This window comes from Akanthomyces muscarius (assembly GCF_028009165.1).
Source record: "Akanthomyces muscarius strain Ve6 chromosome Unknown contig_16, whole genome shotgun sequence".
In the NCBI taxonomy this organism is placed as follows: domain Eukaryota; kingdom Fungi; phylum Ascomycota; class Sordariomycetes; order Hypocreales; family Cordycipitaceae; genus Akanthomyces; species Akanthomyces muscarius.
In genome coordinates, this window is record NW_026611617.1 from 1,049,392 (window position 1) to 1,062,996 (window position 13,605).

Consider the following 13,605-nt stretch of genomic DNA (forward strand, 5'->3'; position numbering starts at 1 on the left):
TGATTGCACGGAGCATTAGGGGCGTTGATATGGTGCAGGTAGCACGTTCGACGGCGGCCGCTACATGCGTAACTAGTGCCCAGGCGGGAGCCCAGTGCGCTAGGCCTGAGATCTCCTCAGGTACCCGTACAATGCGGTGCTTATCCTCGGCGCCTCAGGCCTGCACGATCTCTTAGCAAAACTTCACGTTACTGGAGCCGCCTTAACAAAGGCAAAGGCGCCTCCTTTACAGTTTGCGCCCGGGAGTTCATGATTTGCCCCAATTAGACCTTGACACAGATGTGTTTTGTCTGCATTTGTACACTTTTGCATTTAGACCCTGTAAGCCTGAAATACAGCGCCCAGGGCATCAACTCCGGTGCCTTTACAGCGGGGTCTTGGGCCATCTGCCTCAAATTACAGGGCCTTCTTCTTGTCCCTACACTGTTGTCCCGCCTAGCTATCCCATCTTTTGTCCAGCCCCGGCTCTGATAGGAGCACATTGTGCGGAAATACTGCTTGGGCCATAGCGAACGTCCAAAGTAGTTAGTAACTGACGTTATTGTGTGTGGAATGGCGGCACGGGAAAGCTACTCAACACGGTACGAAGTTCTGAATCCGCGCCCGCGCGCGAAGGCAGGGGCCGCCAGGCTGCCTCAGAAGGTAGTGCCTCGTGAGTATGCCGGGTCCTTTTGTCAGCACTTGGTGTCACTGACAAACTCATCTTTAGCAGGCGTTTTACGGCACATTAGTACGCACTGCGTAGCCGTTATCCGCGAACAAAGAATACCGTAGCGGTCACGGAGGCATCCTTGATCGAGCAAGCTCCTCTGCGAGTGAAGAATTCCAAAGTAAGTTGTCCGATGCTGACTTGATACGAGGCCTTAGCTGCCGCTAATTCGTACATCGTGCTGCTTGCTCGTGATCAGCACCATCTGCAGTTCTTCACACAAAATTCGCCCAACGGCAAGCAGGTGCAGATCCTCCTGGAAGAGCTCCGAGATGCCGCTGGAATCGACTGCGAAACACAGCTTATTGATCTGGATACAGACGACCAAAAAAAAAAGTGGTTTTTAGCACTCAACCAAGCGGGTATGTTGACAAATCTAGCAACTGTTTACGGAGCCCGGGGATGGTTTTTCTTACGAGTCGTAGGGAAGATTTCAGTACTGGTCGATAGCTCATCCCCAGAGGGCCCAGTCTTAGCCATGGAGAGTCCCGCAATCTTGTTGCATCTTCAAGAAAACTACGACGCGGATAATCTGTTTGGTTTGAGCTCTGCGTACGAGCGAAGCCAGGTTCACCAGTGGCTCTTCATGTGGCATTCGGCTGCACGGCACCACGGTTTAACAAGAGCTTTTATAAACGACGCATCATCTGATCCCAGTACGTTGCCGGGTCAAAAGTAACACGCCAGCATTCACTTAGTTCACGATCTCGCACTGCCAGCTGTCGTTGAACATGACCGCCAACGAATGTTGCCAGCCTATTCACTCATCGAAGACCATCTCAGTGGAAGACACCGCGGAGTCACAGCGACTCAGCAGTACCTTGCTTGTGCAGGGCAGGGCAAGTATAGCATCGCGGATATGGGAGCTTGGTCGAACATCTGGTCGTGGCGTTGGCTGGGTTTCTCGAATGAAGAAGTATGCGCTTAATTCCTATCTATGCTGGCATGGGTTGATCAGCTCGCGGCCTGTCCAGCCGTTCAGCGTGGTATGGCGGATTAATACTACCGCAGTGAGGAGAATCCGACCCTTGTGGCAAAGAGCGAGTGAGGCGGGCAATGTCATGACTCTGTCCGAAGACGTCGTAGCACTGTATACATCGTTACTTGCCGTTTGGATTGATCAGGACCAGAGATTGGTCTCGAGGCCCTGCGTAACAGAGCTGTCCTCCTGTCATGGGGGGCGGCTGGTAATTTACCTACTGTATTGTTGGTATGTAGAAGCAAAGTGCCATGTAGAGTCAGTCCACTGACTAAGTCATCCCCAGAATTAAGCTTACCCTTGATCGAGAGTCTTCGTCGCAAATTGATCAGTGTTTTGCTCAGTGACTGCCAACAAAGAATCTCAATTATGGGGTTTACTCTAGCTGGCTACAAGGGCATTGGGCTGCTCAGCACCACAGACAGTGTATGGACTCTCCGTGATCCGGTGGAGCGCACTGTAAACAACATCGTGAGCATATCGAATCTCCCACCTGCGAGCACGGGAATATCGCAAGACGAAAGGGTCCGAGCTGTCATGCTTGGCAGTGTTGGTGATGAGCTCCGTCAAATAAATGTAGTGTATTATTATCAAAACTATTTTTGACCATCTGAGGATCACTCTATGGTGACAATCAGTTTACCAGTGTTGCTTCCGCTGAACAGACCGGCTATCGCCCCGGGAAGTTGCTCTAGACCGCGAAGCTCGTGCTCGAGAGGGTCAAGCTGACCGCCTTCGACCCAGCCGCGGAGTTTTGTCCGGGCTTCGGCGGCCCGGTGTAGAAATAGAGCGACGCTGAAACCGTCAAATCGCAGCCCGTTAGCATGGATCGGGGAAATATCGACCTTCCAAGCCGTGTCCGGGTCATTGTAGGTTGCAATTTGACCGCACTCGACAATGCGGCCCGGACGGCGCATCTGGCCCATCACGACCTGAGAGAGCTTCCCACCGACATTATCGAAGTAGACATCCGGTCCATAGGGTAGCATAGCTAACAGTTGGTCGGCGAAGTTGTCGGCGCGGTAATCCAGGACGCCGTCGAAGCCGAGCCGCCCCATTACGATGTCTTGTTTGGCTTAGGTGCTAGTCAGCCCGAAGACTTTCGCACCGCGGATCTTGGCGACCTGCCCGGCTATCGCACCGACGGGCCAGCCGCGCTGGAAATAAGGACTGCCTCCCCCGGCTGCACGTCGCCGACTTCGATAATTCCGAAATACGCGGTAAGTTCGTTGATCCCGTACACGCCAAGCATGTGCGAGGGTTTCCCCAGCCTTCCGTCGATTTTGCTGAGACCTAAAAAGTCATCATCACTCGGATGCCACACACTGTAACTTGCCCAGTCCATCAAACCCACAACGAGATCACCAACAGAGTGGTCAGGATGGCGGGAGTCAGTGACCCGTCTAACAGCTGGGCCGTCAATAGGGGCACCGAGCGCAATCTGTGGAAGAAAACCCGGCCGCCCTGTCAGCCGGTTCTGCGTCACCGGGTCGACCGAGAAAGCGATAGGTTGGAGGAGAACTTGCCCTGCTTGGATTGAGGGATTTGGCCGATGTTCGATGACGAGATCGTCGGGTTGCAGAGCGCGATAGGGCACGTACTTATGCAGGGTAACGAAGCGGCTAGTGTTAGACATGTTGCGGTCGGGTGATAGTTACTAGAAGTAGGTACGGGGCGTTATATCTGTTGTATAATCGAACCAGCGCGGTGAGGAAGAGTAGGGTTTTCCTTCGAAGTAGTAGAGAGTATGAGCCGTCGTCTTCTGGGGCTTTTATACTCATATCAGATTGATTGGTCAATTCCACCGCCGCTTATATAACCCCCGGATGCAGTTGCAAATTCAATCTCACCAACTTTAGCCGGCTCCGCCTGTGTAGTGTATTAGGCGCTTAAAAGTCCAAAAGCGTGGAAATCTGTGGCCAAGGAGCGGGGATTACCAACAATTGGCGGAGTGTGTAATTACAAGGTTCTTGCCCATAGACAGTGCTCTCCATTGACAGTCCGCCCTCTTTCAACTACTCCGCTAACCAGCACCGACCCCTGTAGCATCAGCTTTTCACCAGTCATTTAGATACCGAGCCAAAGTGGGTCGAACTTCAACTTCAGCCGCCTACAAGGTTCGGACGATTAGAGTTCTAGAGAGCCTATCCTGGCTCCCGCCATTGTTGGCGGAACCCATCCACTTTGTTGCACCCATATTATGTAAACATGTCGCCGCTTACTGATCGGTCAAATCTGAATCAAACAGAGCTGTTCGTTCTTGCTATCTTCAAGCCTTTTATTTACGAGTGTTGGATCTTTGACTCTTTGAGTTCCAGTTACAGCGGTCATCTAGTCATGACCTCCTCGCGGATAGCTCAAACTTCCAGCGATAAACAGTGACTGAGTCTTGAAAGTGGATGACGTCCTCGACTCGCTTTCGCCAAGAGAGCTCCAAGTTACAATGCAAGAATATTGCGCAGCTCGATGGCGTTTTAAGTCTACTCGCCTCTCAGAAGTCTTGGCACAATAAATCGGCGCTAATCGTACAGTACGGTGAGGCTACCTAAGATCCGCCGCGGAGGTAATAGCTCCCGCTCGGCCTCGGTATATCGATGGTGTTATTACAAAGCTCAGTCATCAGCAAATTAGGCAGGTTCAATCTCTATTAGGTCCCATTCAGTTGCCACTTCCGCTGACAAATATAGCCGTGTTTAATCGGCGCTGTTTCCCCGGGCCTAGCCTCACAAATTTTCTGCCGATCTCATTGAAGCTCCTCGGTTTTATTCTCGGGACTGCAGCTCAAACTCCGCTGAAAAGTTTTCTTGCTGATAGCATACCTTTTCTGTCAACCTTAAAGCACTGGATTTGTAAACAAATCTTATAAACTGCCACATAATACAAAAGATATTACACTAGTCAGCCTTGATAGTTTGGACGGACCGCTAAGATCACTAACGAAGCGACTTGAAATGCCGTATGTTAGAACGATGATGGTCTTTTGTTTCATTTTGCTGAATAAGCTTCTCCGTAATCCGGAGGAGGGTTGGTAGTAGACTTATTAGCTAACTGGCTACTTGTAATGCGGCGGTGGCCACCACACAAATATGAATAATTTCCATAAATCAACTACCTCGCCTTTAACCAATCAAGCTGTTCTGACGATGGTTACTTTTTGCTACAGCGATTGTTTAATTTGCTTTATTCGGACCGTCATACTTGAGCTCGTATCGCTGCAATCTGATTCCATTGGGCAATTGGTTAGACGTACTTGGAGCGCTTCTTTATCACGTTCGTGGTATATGCCGGTTTTGAACGATATTACAAAGTCTTAAAAATTGTGTACACATGTTAGTCGCTGCCTTAACAAGAGCCCAGAACTCCTGAATGATGCAAGCGGCGTCGTTTGTCTATACTGTCATGCAGACCAAAGTGCTTCCTCGTCATCGACGGATGAGGGTACTGGCCTGGGCGGGCGGCGCAAGTCTCTAGGTGTCATAGGCCTATTTGGTGTTTATATTGTAGTTTTTAATTTCTGACGTGTTCTCCATCTTTTACTGTAGCCTTTTGCCAACTTCAGGGTTTCTGAGGTCTGGTTGTGCTTTTTTGGACTGAATGTCAATGTCCGCAACTGTGGCATCGGCGAGCCAGCAATGAGCCACGAATGCCGAGCATGAGCAACATTGAGTGCAACTTGGATCGTCTGGTTAATTTCAAAGAGAAGCAGAGTTCTATTTCAAAGAAAAAAACTGTGTATACCATGATCTCTCCTCGCCGTTGTACCTTATCTGGAACAGCTAAATGCAGTACATAAAATCTCTGCATTTAAGAAGTTTCCGAGCACACATGTAATGAAGATAGAATAAGGATAACCCTATTCTGTGTAGTCTATTGCAAGGCGCAAATACCTCTAAAGGCTGCCAGTCTCAACTCTGAATGTCGAAATGGGGCAAACAAACCGGGACTAACTTGAGGCCTTCTTTTCATCAGTGTTGCCAGTAGAAAGGTCAACATCGGCGATCACAAGTGTGCCTTGCCGATCATATAGTGATCGTGATCGTATGTAAGGATCGAGCTTTGCGTAATTTGACCGAAGCTGACCAATAACAATAGAGCGATTGCTCATCAACTCAGCATGGTCAAGAGCCTTCAGCCAGGCGTTGCTTATCGACACAAATTGCTTAGTGAGAGTTTCTCGCTCCAATAGAAGGCTATCACGGGTAGCTGCGTCCGTGAGCCTCTCATTCTCCCCGGATATTGGCTCTTCATAGCGATAGGTCCAGTCGTCATCGCCCCCAAGTTCTTTGACCAAGTTCTCTGGTGCGATGAACTTTTCAAGGCCTTTTCTGCCTGTTGTAAATCTGACTTTGTTGGCAACAGCTGGGTCAAGCCAACCACGGATTAGTCTCCAAATACCTATACACACAGCTATTAGTACACTTCTCAGCCATTTGGACTGGTAGCAGCGACTTACCCTGAAAAACCCAAGGAGCGTTGTGAATCAAGATATACCCAAGTGTTTCCGGATAATTTGCTTCAAAGATGTTGGTACTGTATTTGACAAAGTTGTAATCCATGTTGGCTATAGAAAACCCTGTCATGTCGTAAACAATCGTCTATTGGCGTGTTGAGCATTCGGACGTAGAGACGGAAAGAGGAAAACGTACGATGGTTTCAGTAGACGTCGTAAGCATCAAGCGAATATTCTCAATCAAGTATAGAGTATATCGCTCAATACTTTCATTGCATTGGTCTGAAGGCCTGTGAAGGCGTACGCGTGCATACCAAATCGGCCGGCCATCTTTATCCCTTCCATGTAAGAAGCTCTTTCCCATGCGTACCTGCTTCATAAAGTCGCTGGCCAGTTTAGGGTCCAAACATATACCCTTTTCTGAGTCGCGAATTGCCACTTCCTCGCCGTTTTTCAAAATGTCACCCTCGACATTTGCCTCAAAATGGTACCAGTGTAGCGCAGCGATCAGCATGCAAAGGGTTCGGCCAATCTCCCACTTGCGAGCACGGAAATATCGCAGAACGAAAGAGTCTGGACTCTCATGCTTGGCAGTGTTGACGATAAGCTCGGTCAAACTTCTGTTATCCAGTAGTCTGCGAATTTTGCTCACTAGATTTGCTGATTCATCTGAGCCAATATGTTTTGGTGATATTTCTAGTTCCTCGAGCACCGTGGTAATATTTGTTGGCTGTGGTGGGCCGATTATGTCAGTCTCAGAGCCATTGCAAACCTGATGCTGCTTTTCGCCTTCTGAGGGTCTCATTGGAGTATAGAGATACTCAGAAAAGCTTGTCTGGAGCTTGAAGATAGCCTGCCAGATATCAGCAGCCCTCTTTTGCTGCTCGCTAGGGTAGCTGTCGGCTGGTCTCGAATTCTCGTGTTCCATAATGTCTGCTTTTGTACGGTTGGCACTTTGCGTGATCTTGCGCAAGCTCAGTTTTGTAGAGAGTTGACTGAATGATGATAATTTATGATTGACGGTACATTGCGGATGTAATTCTACACGACAGGAATCGGCTCAGGTTTGTCATCAGGCAGCCGTTCTATGGCAAAACCGGTTACAAAAAACCTGTCCGGGCGCTTTGGACGCACTGACGTCCGCTCAGATCTGCGCTCTGATCCCCGCTTTCAACCAGCGGGATCCCGTCTAGATTTAACTTTCCGTCTCATGCCTTGATAAACTCTAATCCAACGGCCCGCGGCTATAGCTTGCGGTGAATTAGTTACTCAGTCTAGCCCGTCTCGACAACACTATATAATCCAGCTAAGATATATGATACATAGATAAATATAAAGATAATAGCATTATTAAGATATGACAACTTCTAATGACATTTTGGTTACTAATAATAATTTAATAGTAATAGGTTTTATAGCTTGTATATTTATCTGATTGAGATTAAATTAGATCTTTAAATAGGCTTAACTAAGTATAGATAAAGGAAGAAAAAATATCGACGATTATATAGTATAGTATATCTAGCCTAGTACTACTGCTTAATGTAGTAGACTATAACCTAATTAGAGTGCATATAACTAAGTGGCGTCTTGTACGAGTGGAGGCGCGAAGGAGCTAGCGCTAACGGTCCGTCCAATCATGTTGAGAAGCATGCTACTTTGGTGTCCTTGCCTCGGTCCAGAGCCTTAGGCCAGCTGGCGACAGCTTCTAACTAGTGTACATGCAAGGTACAAAAGAAATGAAGCAGGACGAAGTGCGTGAGCAAGGAACGAACTAAACGGACTCTACTTTAAGCCTTCCCCACTCCGTCCAACCATGGTTATGCGTAAATGCCCTCGGCTTATAAATGGTGTGCTCTAGCTGCTAGCCTGCGGAGTTTGATATAGCCGAGGATTCGTAGACCGGCCAAAGTCAATTGCTGACAATAAGTGCATTCTTACACTGTCATGTTTCAATACTCTGCTGCGGAGAAATACGAAATCGGTTGATCTGAAATATTCGCCACTCGGACGAACAGGGGACGGGGTGGTATTCATTCCCGTCCACGTATTCTACCACATCCAAGAAAGCACAAATTGTGACCCTTCGCAGTCGCAAATCCTATGCAGATGAGAATTTTCTTGTACTCATACAGGATTGATTGTTTCATTATCTAGAGAGCCGCCTGGAGCCTATTAGGATCACGATTTAATCATGCACTACATTGAGCTTCTTGTAGCTGGCACAGTCGTAGCCTTGACATTGTTTGTCTGGAACGTGTTTCTTTATCCTCTTTGTTTCTCTCCTCTTCGAAATTTACCACAGCCTGGAGATAAGCACTGGTTTATGGGGCATGGAAGAGACTATAAGACACAAAGTATCGGGTTTCTGGCTCGAGACTGGTATGTATTGAGAACGTTGTTCTCAGATGTATCTTTTTGCTTGCTGACCTTTGTTTTCAGGAACACCAAGGTGAAGAACAATGGTCTAATCCGCATATTATGGCTTTTCAACCGCGAGCTTGTCCTCGTTACTTCTCGAGAAGCCCTCGCTGAAGTGCTTGTTACAAACAGCTACACATTCGAAAAGCCATTATTTGTTCGCAACAATCTTGCCTCGGCAGTTGGCTGGAGTGTGCTAACAGCTGAGGGGGAAGAACATAAGAAACAAAGGCAGAAGCTTACGCCTGCTTTTGCCTACCGTAACATCAGAAACTTATACCCCACTTTTTGGGCAAAATCTTGCCAAACAACATCCGAAATGCTCAGAGGATGCGACAAAGACGGAGTGGCCGAAGTGGATGTCAGCTCCTGGGCATCACGATGCACACTGGACATCATAGGCTGCGCAGTTTTCGGGAAAGATTTTGGAGCCATCGCGGACGATAATAACCCTCTTGTGAAGACTTACAACGGTTTCAAAGCATCTGCGGATGACATCGTCGTTCTATGTCTGAGAATGTTGCTGCCGGAGATGGTAGTCGCTACATTGCCTTTGCCTCGCCTGAAACGAATACGGAAAGCTTCCATGGAACTCCGACAGTTCTGCCTGCAACTGGTTCGAGAAAGAAAACAAGAGCAAGACACAAAAGTGGAAGGAAGGTCAGACCTGCTCAGTGTGGCACTTTCAAGTCACGTATTTACTGAGTCGAGTTTGGTCGATCAAATGATGACATTCTTGTCCGCAGGCCACGACACCACGGCAGCCGCGTTGACTTGGGCAATTTACATACTTTGTCGATTTCCCAAAATACAAGAGAGACTACGCTCTGAAGTTCAAGCCAAAGTACATCTGCTTCACGGAAGCAATGAAATCGATCCCGCAGAGATCGATGCTTTGCCATATCTGAACGCTGTGTGCAGCGAGGTCTTACGGACACACAGTCCGGTCCCATATACGCTTCGACAATCCAAAAAGGACACCACAATACAGGGCCAATATATTCCGAGTGGCACGAATATTGTGGTGGCTCCTTGGGCTACAAATGTTGACCAGAATTTCTGGGGCCTAGACGCCGGCGACTTTAACCCTGAAAGATGGTTGAAATCCGAGAATGTAGGTATGAAGCCGGACAATGCGATATCCCACGGCGGGGCAACAAGTAACTATGGCTTCATGACGTTTCTACAAGGGCCACGCAGCTGTATAGGTGCGAGCTTCGCCAGGGCTGAGTTTGCCTGCATATTAGCTGCTTGGGTAGGCCAGTTTTCATTCAAACTCATGAATAGCGAAGATATGGATGAAAGCAATTTGAAGGTCTACCCGAGTGCAATAGCAAGACCGGGCGGAGGACTATATGTGCGTATTAAGGCTAATAGAGGCTAGATATAAGTGTTATTAGGATATATTATTTTATAAAGAGTTCTAGACTTATCTGGATTTTAAAAGTAATTAAAAACTAAAGTTATTATTATATTTATTAGTAAAATAAGAGATAAATAAAGAAAAGATAAAAACTTATATTTTTAAAGCTTTATATATTATATTAACGTTATTTATAAACTTCTTCTTACTATATTTTTATTATTATTATTAGAGTCTTAATTATATTTCTTTTTGAAAATTAGGCAAGTTATTATTTTAATACTAAATAGACTCTTTAGCTTACTATAATAGAAGCTTTGTGAGCTAAGTAATATATTTCTATGGCTAATTATATAGTATTTTATATTAGCTGTAGTCCTCTCCTATAGAAGCTTCGCTGCGTAGTGCCTCGAATCTGCGTTATCTCGTAGGCTCGACGGATATGGCGGACATCCAGCTCAGCAATTAGTTTTTCTGAGCAAGTGGATTTAAAAGGTGAGTCGTACTCCCCACAATCTTTGATGCGCACGTCACCAGCCGCAGGAGAAACGGCTGTGGCGTGGGTCAACTCTAGCTCTCGAGTACCTCTCGCGAGCAGGGTCAGGCGCTGGACCATTTCACTCGTCAAAAAGGTTAGGATATCAAGCACGTCATCGGATGATCTGTGGTCTGCTATGAGACCTAGACCGCACCACTGTCGAAAGCGGGCACGACGTTTTGTAAACGATGCGTGCCGATACTCTGACCACGTAGCGTATTCTTCAACAGACATCGCAAGAGTTTTCTTGTCTGCCGCTTGTAGTTTCTGTAAGTTGCTGGCCACGGCCTGCTCCTCTGATGCTGACGCGTCTATTTCGCCTGGAGCATCCGGGGGTTGAACAGCGTAGATCGAGTTCAAGTCCCAAGGAATTCTCGTAGCAGGAACATTAGCGACGCCGGGGTCTTGCACGAGCGCGTCTGCTGTGGCCTCGCCGACCTGATCTTTCTCGTCATTTTCCTCATCTCGTGAGATACTGCGCATTTTCTTCAGCAAGAGAAACTTTTGTAACCGCTCGATGCGGGCTCTGTCGTGTCGAAATTGAAATATAAGGTCGTCGTTGGAGAAAGCCCGGACACCACGACGCATCGCAAACTCCCCAGCACGTGATATCTAGAGGATATATATTGGCATTTGCCCGTTTTGGAGAGGGTAATGGTTTGCAAGAACGACGATTTCTAGCGTACCATTTGGATAACCTGGTTTTGGACAATACTTTCAATGAGTGAGATGGTGCCAAGGGGCGGCTGTCCAGTCTCGCCTGCGATATACAGCCCCATACAAAAAGTTAGTTGTGCGGCGCGACGCGTCCGGTGGCCCACGTAATCTCTCCACACAACACACCTACTTACAACAGCCATAACAAATACCAAACACTCCTAAAAAGCGTGCATTTAGCACAGTTATATCAGGAAATTGAAAACAAGGCGGGTAGTTTTCTTTTAAAGCTCGTGCAGCTATAATTACGGTAAGGGTAGAGGGGCGAAAGCAGGCCTCTATCGCGAAGGAGTTTAACACATCATAACAAACTATTTCGAAGATTCTAAAACATTTTATAACAACTAGGGAAATTTCTCTAGAGAAAAGAAAAGGGCGTTTAAAGAAGCTCTCACCTCAGGACATTTAAGGTATAAAAAAAATAATTTATAAGTAGCCTTATATCTTAAAAAATCAGCTAGTGTCTTTATTACCTTCCCTAGTAGATACCCACACTATTACCTTAGTTTTAGACGATAATAAGTTACGCTTATAATAAGTAATTAAAAAAATTTATATTATACTAGTACACGCTATTAAGCGACTTTTATTTATATTAAAATAGATATATAGGCCCTTAGAATACTATTAGGTTTAGGCTGTTTAAATATAGTAACTTTAGAGCTTTACTAACACTCTATAGATAATCTTCTCTAATAAGTGTTTTATTTAGAATTACACTATAAACCCCTAATAATGGGTATAGTGTTATTTTTAGGAGCGCTATCTACCTTAAAATGTTAATAAAAGAGCTAATATTAAAGCAGATATTACGATAATAGTCTAGGCAGCTATCTACTTAACTAGGAGAAGCGCCCTTATTATGATAACCCTAGAAGAAACTAATAAAAAAAGTATAAATTCTAAAATTTATACTAAGACACTATAAGAAGGTCTCCTTCCTATATATAAAGATTTAAAGCTTTTCTAATAAGATAATATAAGAATTTACACCTTATATGAGTTAATAAGGTAGCTCTAAAGTAAGGCAATTAATGTTATTATATGGCCAGCTAAGAGCCCTAATCTTAGCCTAATTGAACATATATGGCCAGTTCTAAAGAGGAAATTATTTAAAGCGTACCTAGACCTTTACGAATTCACTAATAATTTAGAAAATATCTAAAAGTTTAAAGTATGCTTATAAGAGGCGTAGGCAGCGATTAATAACAGCTATATTATGAAGATTCTAGAGTTATCGCCTCGCCGGCTTGAAGCTATTAAAGCTGCAGGGGGTTATTATACACGATATTAATCCTTAGTTAATTATTAATCTAGAAATCTAAATACTTCTTATTTTACTCTTAAATTGCGTGTGTGGGAAGTACTTTTATTTAGTGCCCTATATGCCAAAAAGTAACACGCCGCATTTTAACAACTAACTTTTTGTGGGGTGCTGTACATCATCTTCGGATAGACACGAAAGGTAGTGGTGTTAGCAATATCACATTTGTTATATAATGAGATGAGGATATGTACCTGTTTAATCTCTGCGCCAAAAACCGGAGACGAGGTCATTTTAGCAACAGTATAGTGCAATTTTGGGATTTAAAAGAAATAGAGTGGACTGCGTTACAGCTTTAAGAACTAGTCGCAAAAGGTTGTAACGGAAAGGAACAAGTGATTTTGACAATCATATTTTGTATACAAGGGAGCAACGAGAGAGCTATTTTATAGGTGTTGTGGATTATATAAGCTTGGAGCAGCACCTGCCTCGAGGCTCTCACAGCCGGCGCGGTTCTGCCAGATGAAGAAGGGGAATGCTGTGGTTCAAGGGTTGGGGGGCACCGTTGGCCATGAAAAGCCTGGTCGGAAAGCTTGGTGGGGAAGCGAGTGGGGCCGTTCTGACGTGTGGCTTATGTGGCTTGTGGGTCAGGGTTAGGGTTAACGCGTGAGGGCCTCAGCCAAATACTACTAGTGGTGCGCTGTTATATACGGATACTGAGAGGCTTTATTCGCACGGTACACCTATTGGCCCGCCTGTCATGTACATTACTAGCTAAGCGGCCTCGGCGAGCCAAGATTTTCTATGCAGCGCCACGTTCGCACGCGACTAAGAACTGTAATTATCCATGCGTCAGCAGCGCAAACAGCGCACCCGTGCCACCGGGCTCGTAACCGATGCCTGTGCAAATGAACCGGGCGCCATGTAGTTACCTAATCGTGGCTGTGGCATGCGTCAGCGTAGATTTCTCCATGCCATGACATGAATGATTTGGCTGAACCCTGATTTGCTATACCTGTAGGCTCGCCAACTTTATGTCTGCTATCTCGTCAAACTATTATTATAATATCTTCCCTCATGACCTGCGCAATCATCGCCATTCGTGTCTTCGCATCTTGACTGCAGTCCTGGAGGGCAACTGAGGACATACGCCCTCACTATATT

The 13,605-nt window shown here is 46.1% G+C and overlaps 5 protein-coding genes across 5 annotated transcripts; 1 reads left to right on the plus strand and 4 right to left on the minus strand.

Annotated features, from left to right (window-relative positions):
- Positions 1 to 552: 552 nt before the first annotated feature.
- Positions 553 to 1,980, plus strand: LMH87_008401 (uncharacterized protein; the record flags this gene model as incomplete). The annotated part of the gene is made up of 7 exons (XM_056197959.1): positions 553 to 652; positions 710 to 730; positions 775 to 830; positions 909 to 1,071; positions 1,135 to 1,365; positions 1,834 to 1,919; positions 1,975 to 1,980. 7 exons carry the CDS (start codon positions 553 to 555, stop codon positions 1,978 to 1,980), a joined length of 663 nt encoding a protein of 220 aa, XP_056057502.1.
- A 325-nt stretch (positions 1,981 to 2,305) lies between these two features.
- LMH87_008402 (uncharacterized protein) lies at positions 2,306 to 2,746 on the minus strand (the record flags this gene model as incomplete). Its single annotated transcript, XM_056197972.1, has 1 exon — positions 2,306 to 2,746. The coding sequence occupies one exon, from the start codon at positions 2,744 to 2,746 to the stop codon at positions 2,306 to 2,308; it is 441 nt and encodes a 146-aa protein (XP_056057503.1).
- Positions 2,747 to 2,820: 74 nt separating this feature from the next.
- Positions 2,821 to 3,324, minus strand: LMH87_008403 (uncharacterized protein; the record flags this gene model as incomplete). Its single annotated transcript, XM_056197984.1, has 1 exon — positions 2,821 to 3,324. The coding sequence occupies one exon, from the start codon at positions 3,322 to 3,324 to the stop codon at positions 2,821 to 2,823; it is 504 nt and encodes a 167-aa protein (XP_056057504.1).
- A 2,307-nt stretch (positions 3,325 to 5,631) lies between these two features.
- Positions 5,632 to 7,066, minus strand: LMH87_008404 (uncharacterized protein; the record flags this gene model as incomplete). The annotated part of the gene is made up of 4 exons (XM_056197995.1): positions 5,632 to 6,083; positions 6,142 to 6,283; positions 6,335 to 6,404; positions 6,453 to 7,066. 4 exons carry the CDS (start codon positions 7,064 to 7,066, stop codon positions 5,632 to 5,634), a joined length of 1,278 nt encoding a protein of 425 aa, XP_056057505.1.
- Positions 7,067 to 10,283: 3,217 nt separating this feature from the next.
- On the minus strand, positions 10,284 to 11,239 carry LMH87_008405 (uncharacterized protein; the record flags this gene model as incomplete). Its single annotated transcript, XM_056198006.1, has 2 exons — positions 10,284 to 11,072; positions 11,147 to 11,239. The coding sequence occupies 2 exons, from the start codon at positions 11,237 to 11,239 to the stop codon at positions 10,284 to 10,286; spliced, it is 882 nt and encodes a 293-aa protein (XP_056057506.1).
- Between the last annotated feature and the right edge of the window lie 2,366 nt (positions 11,240 to 13,605).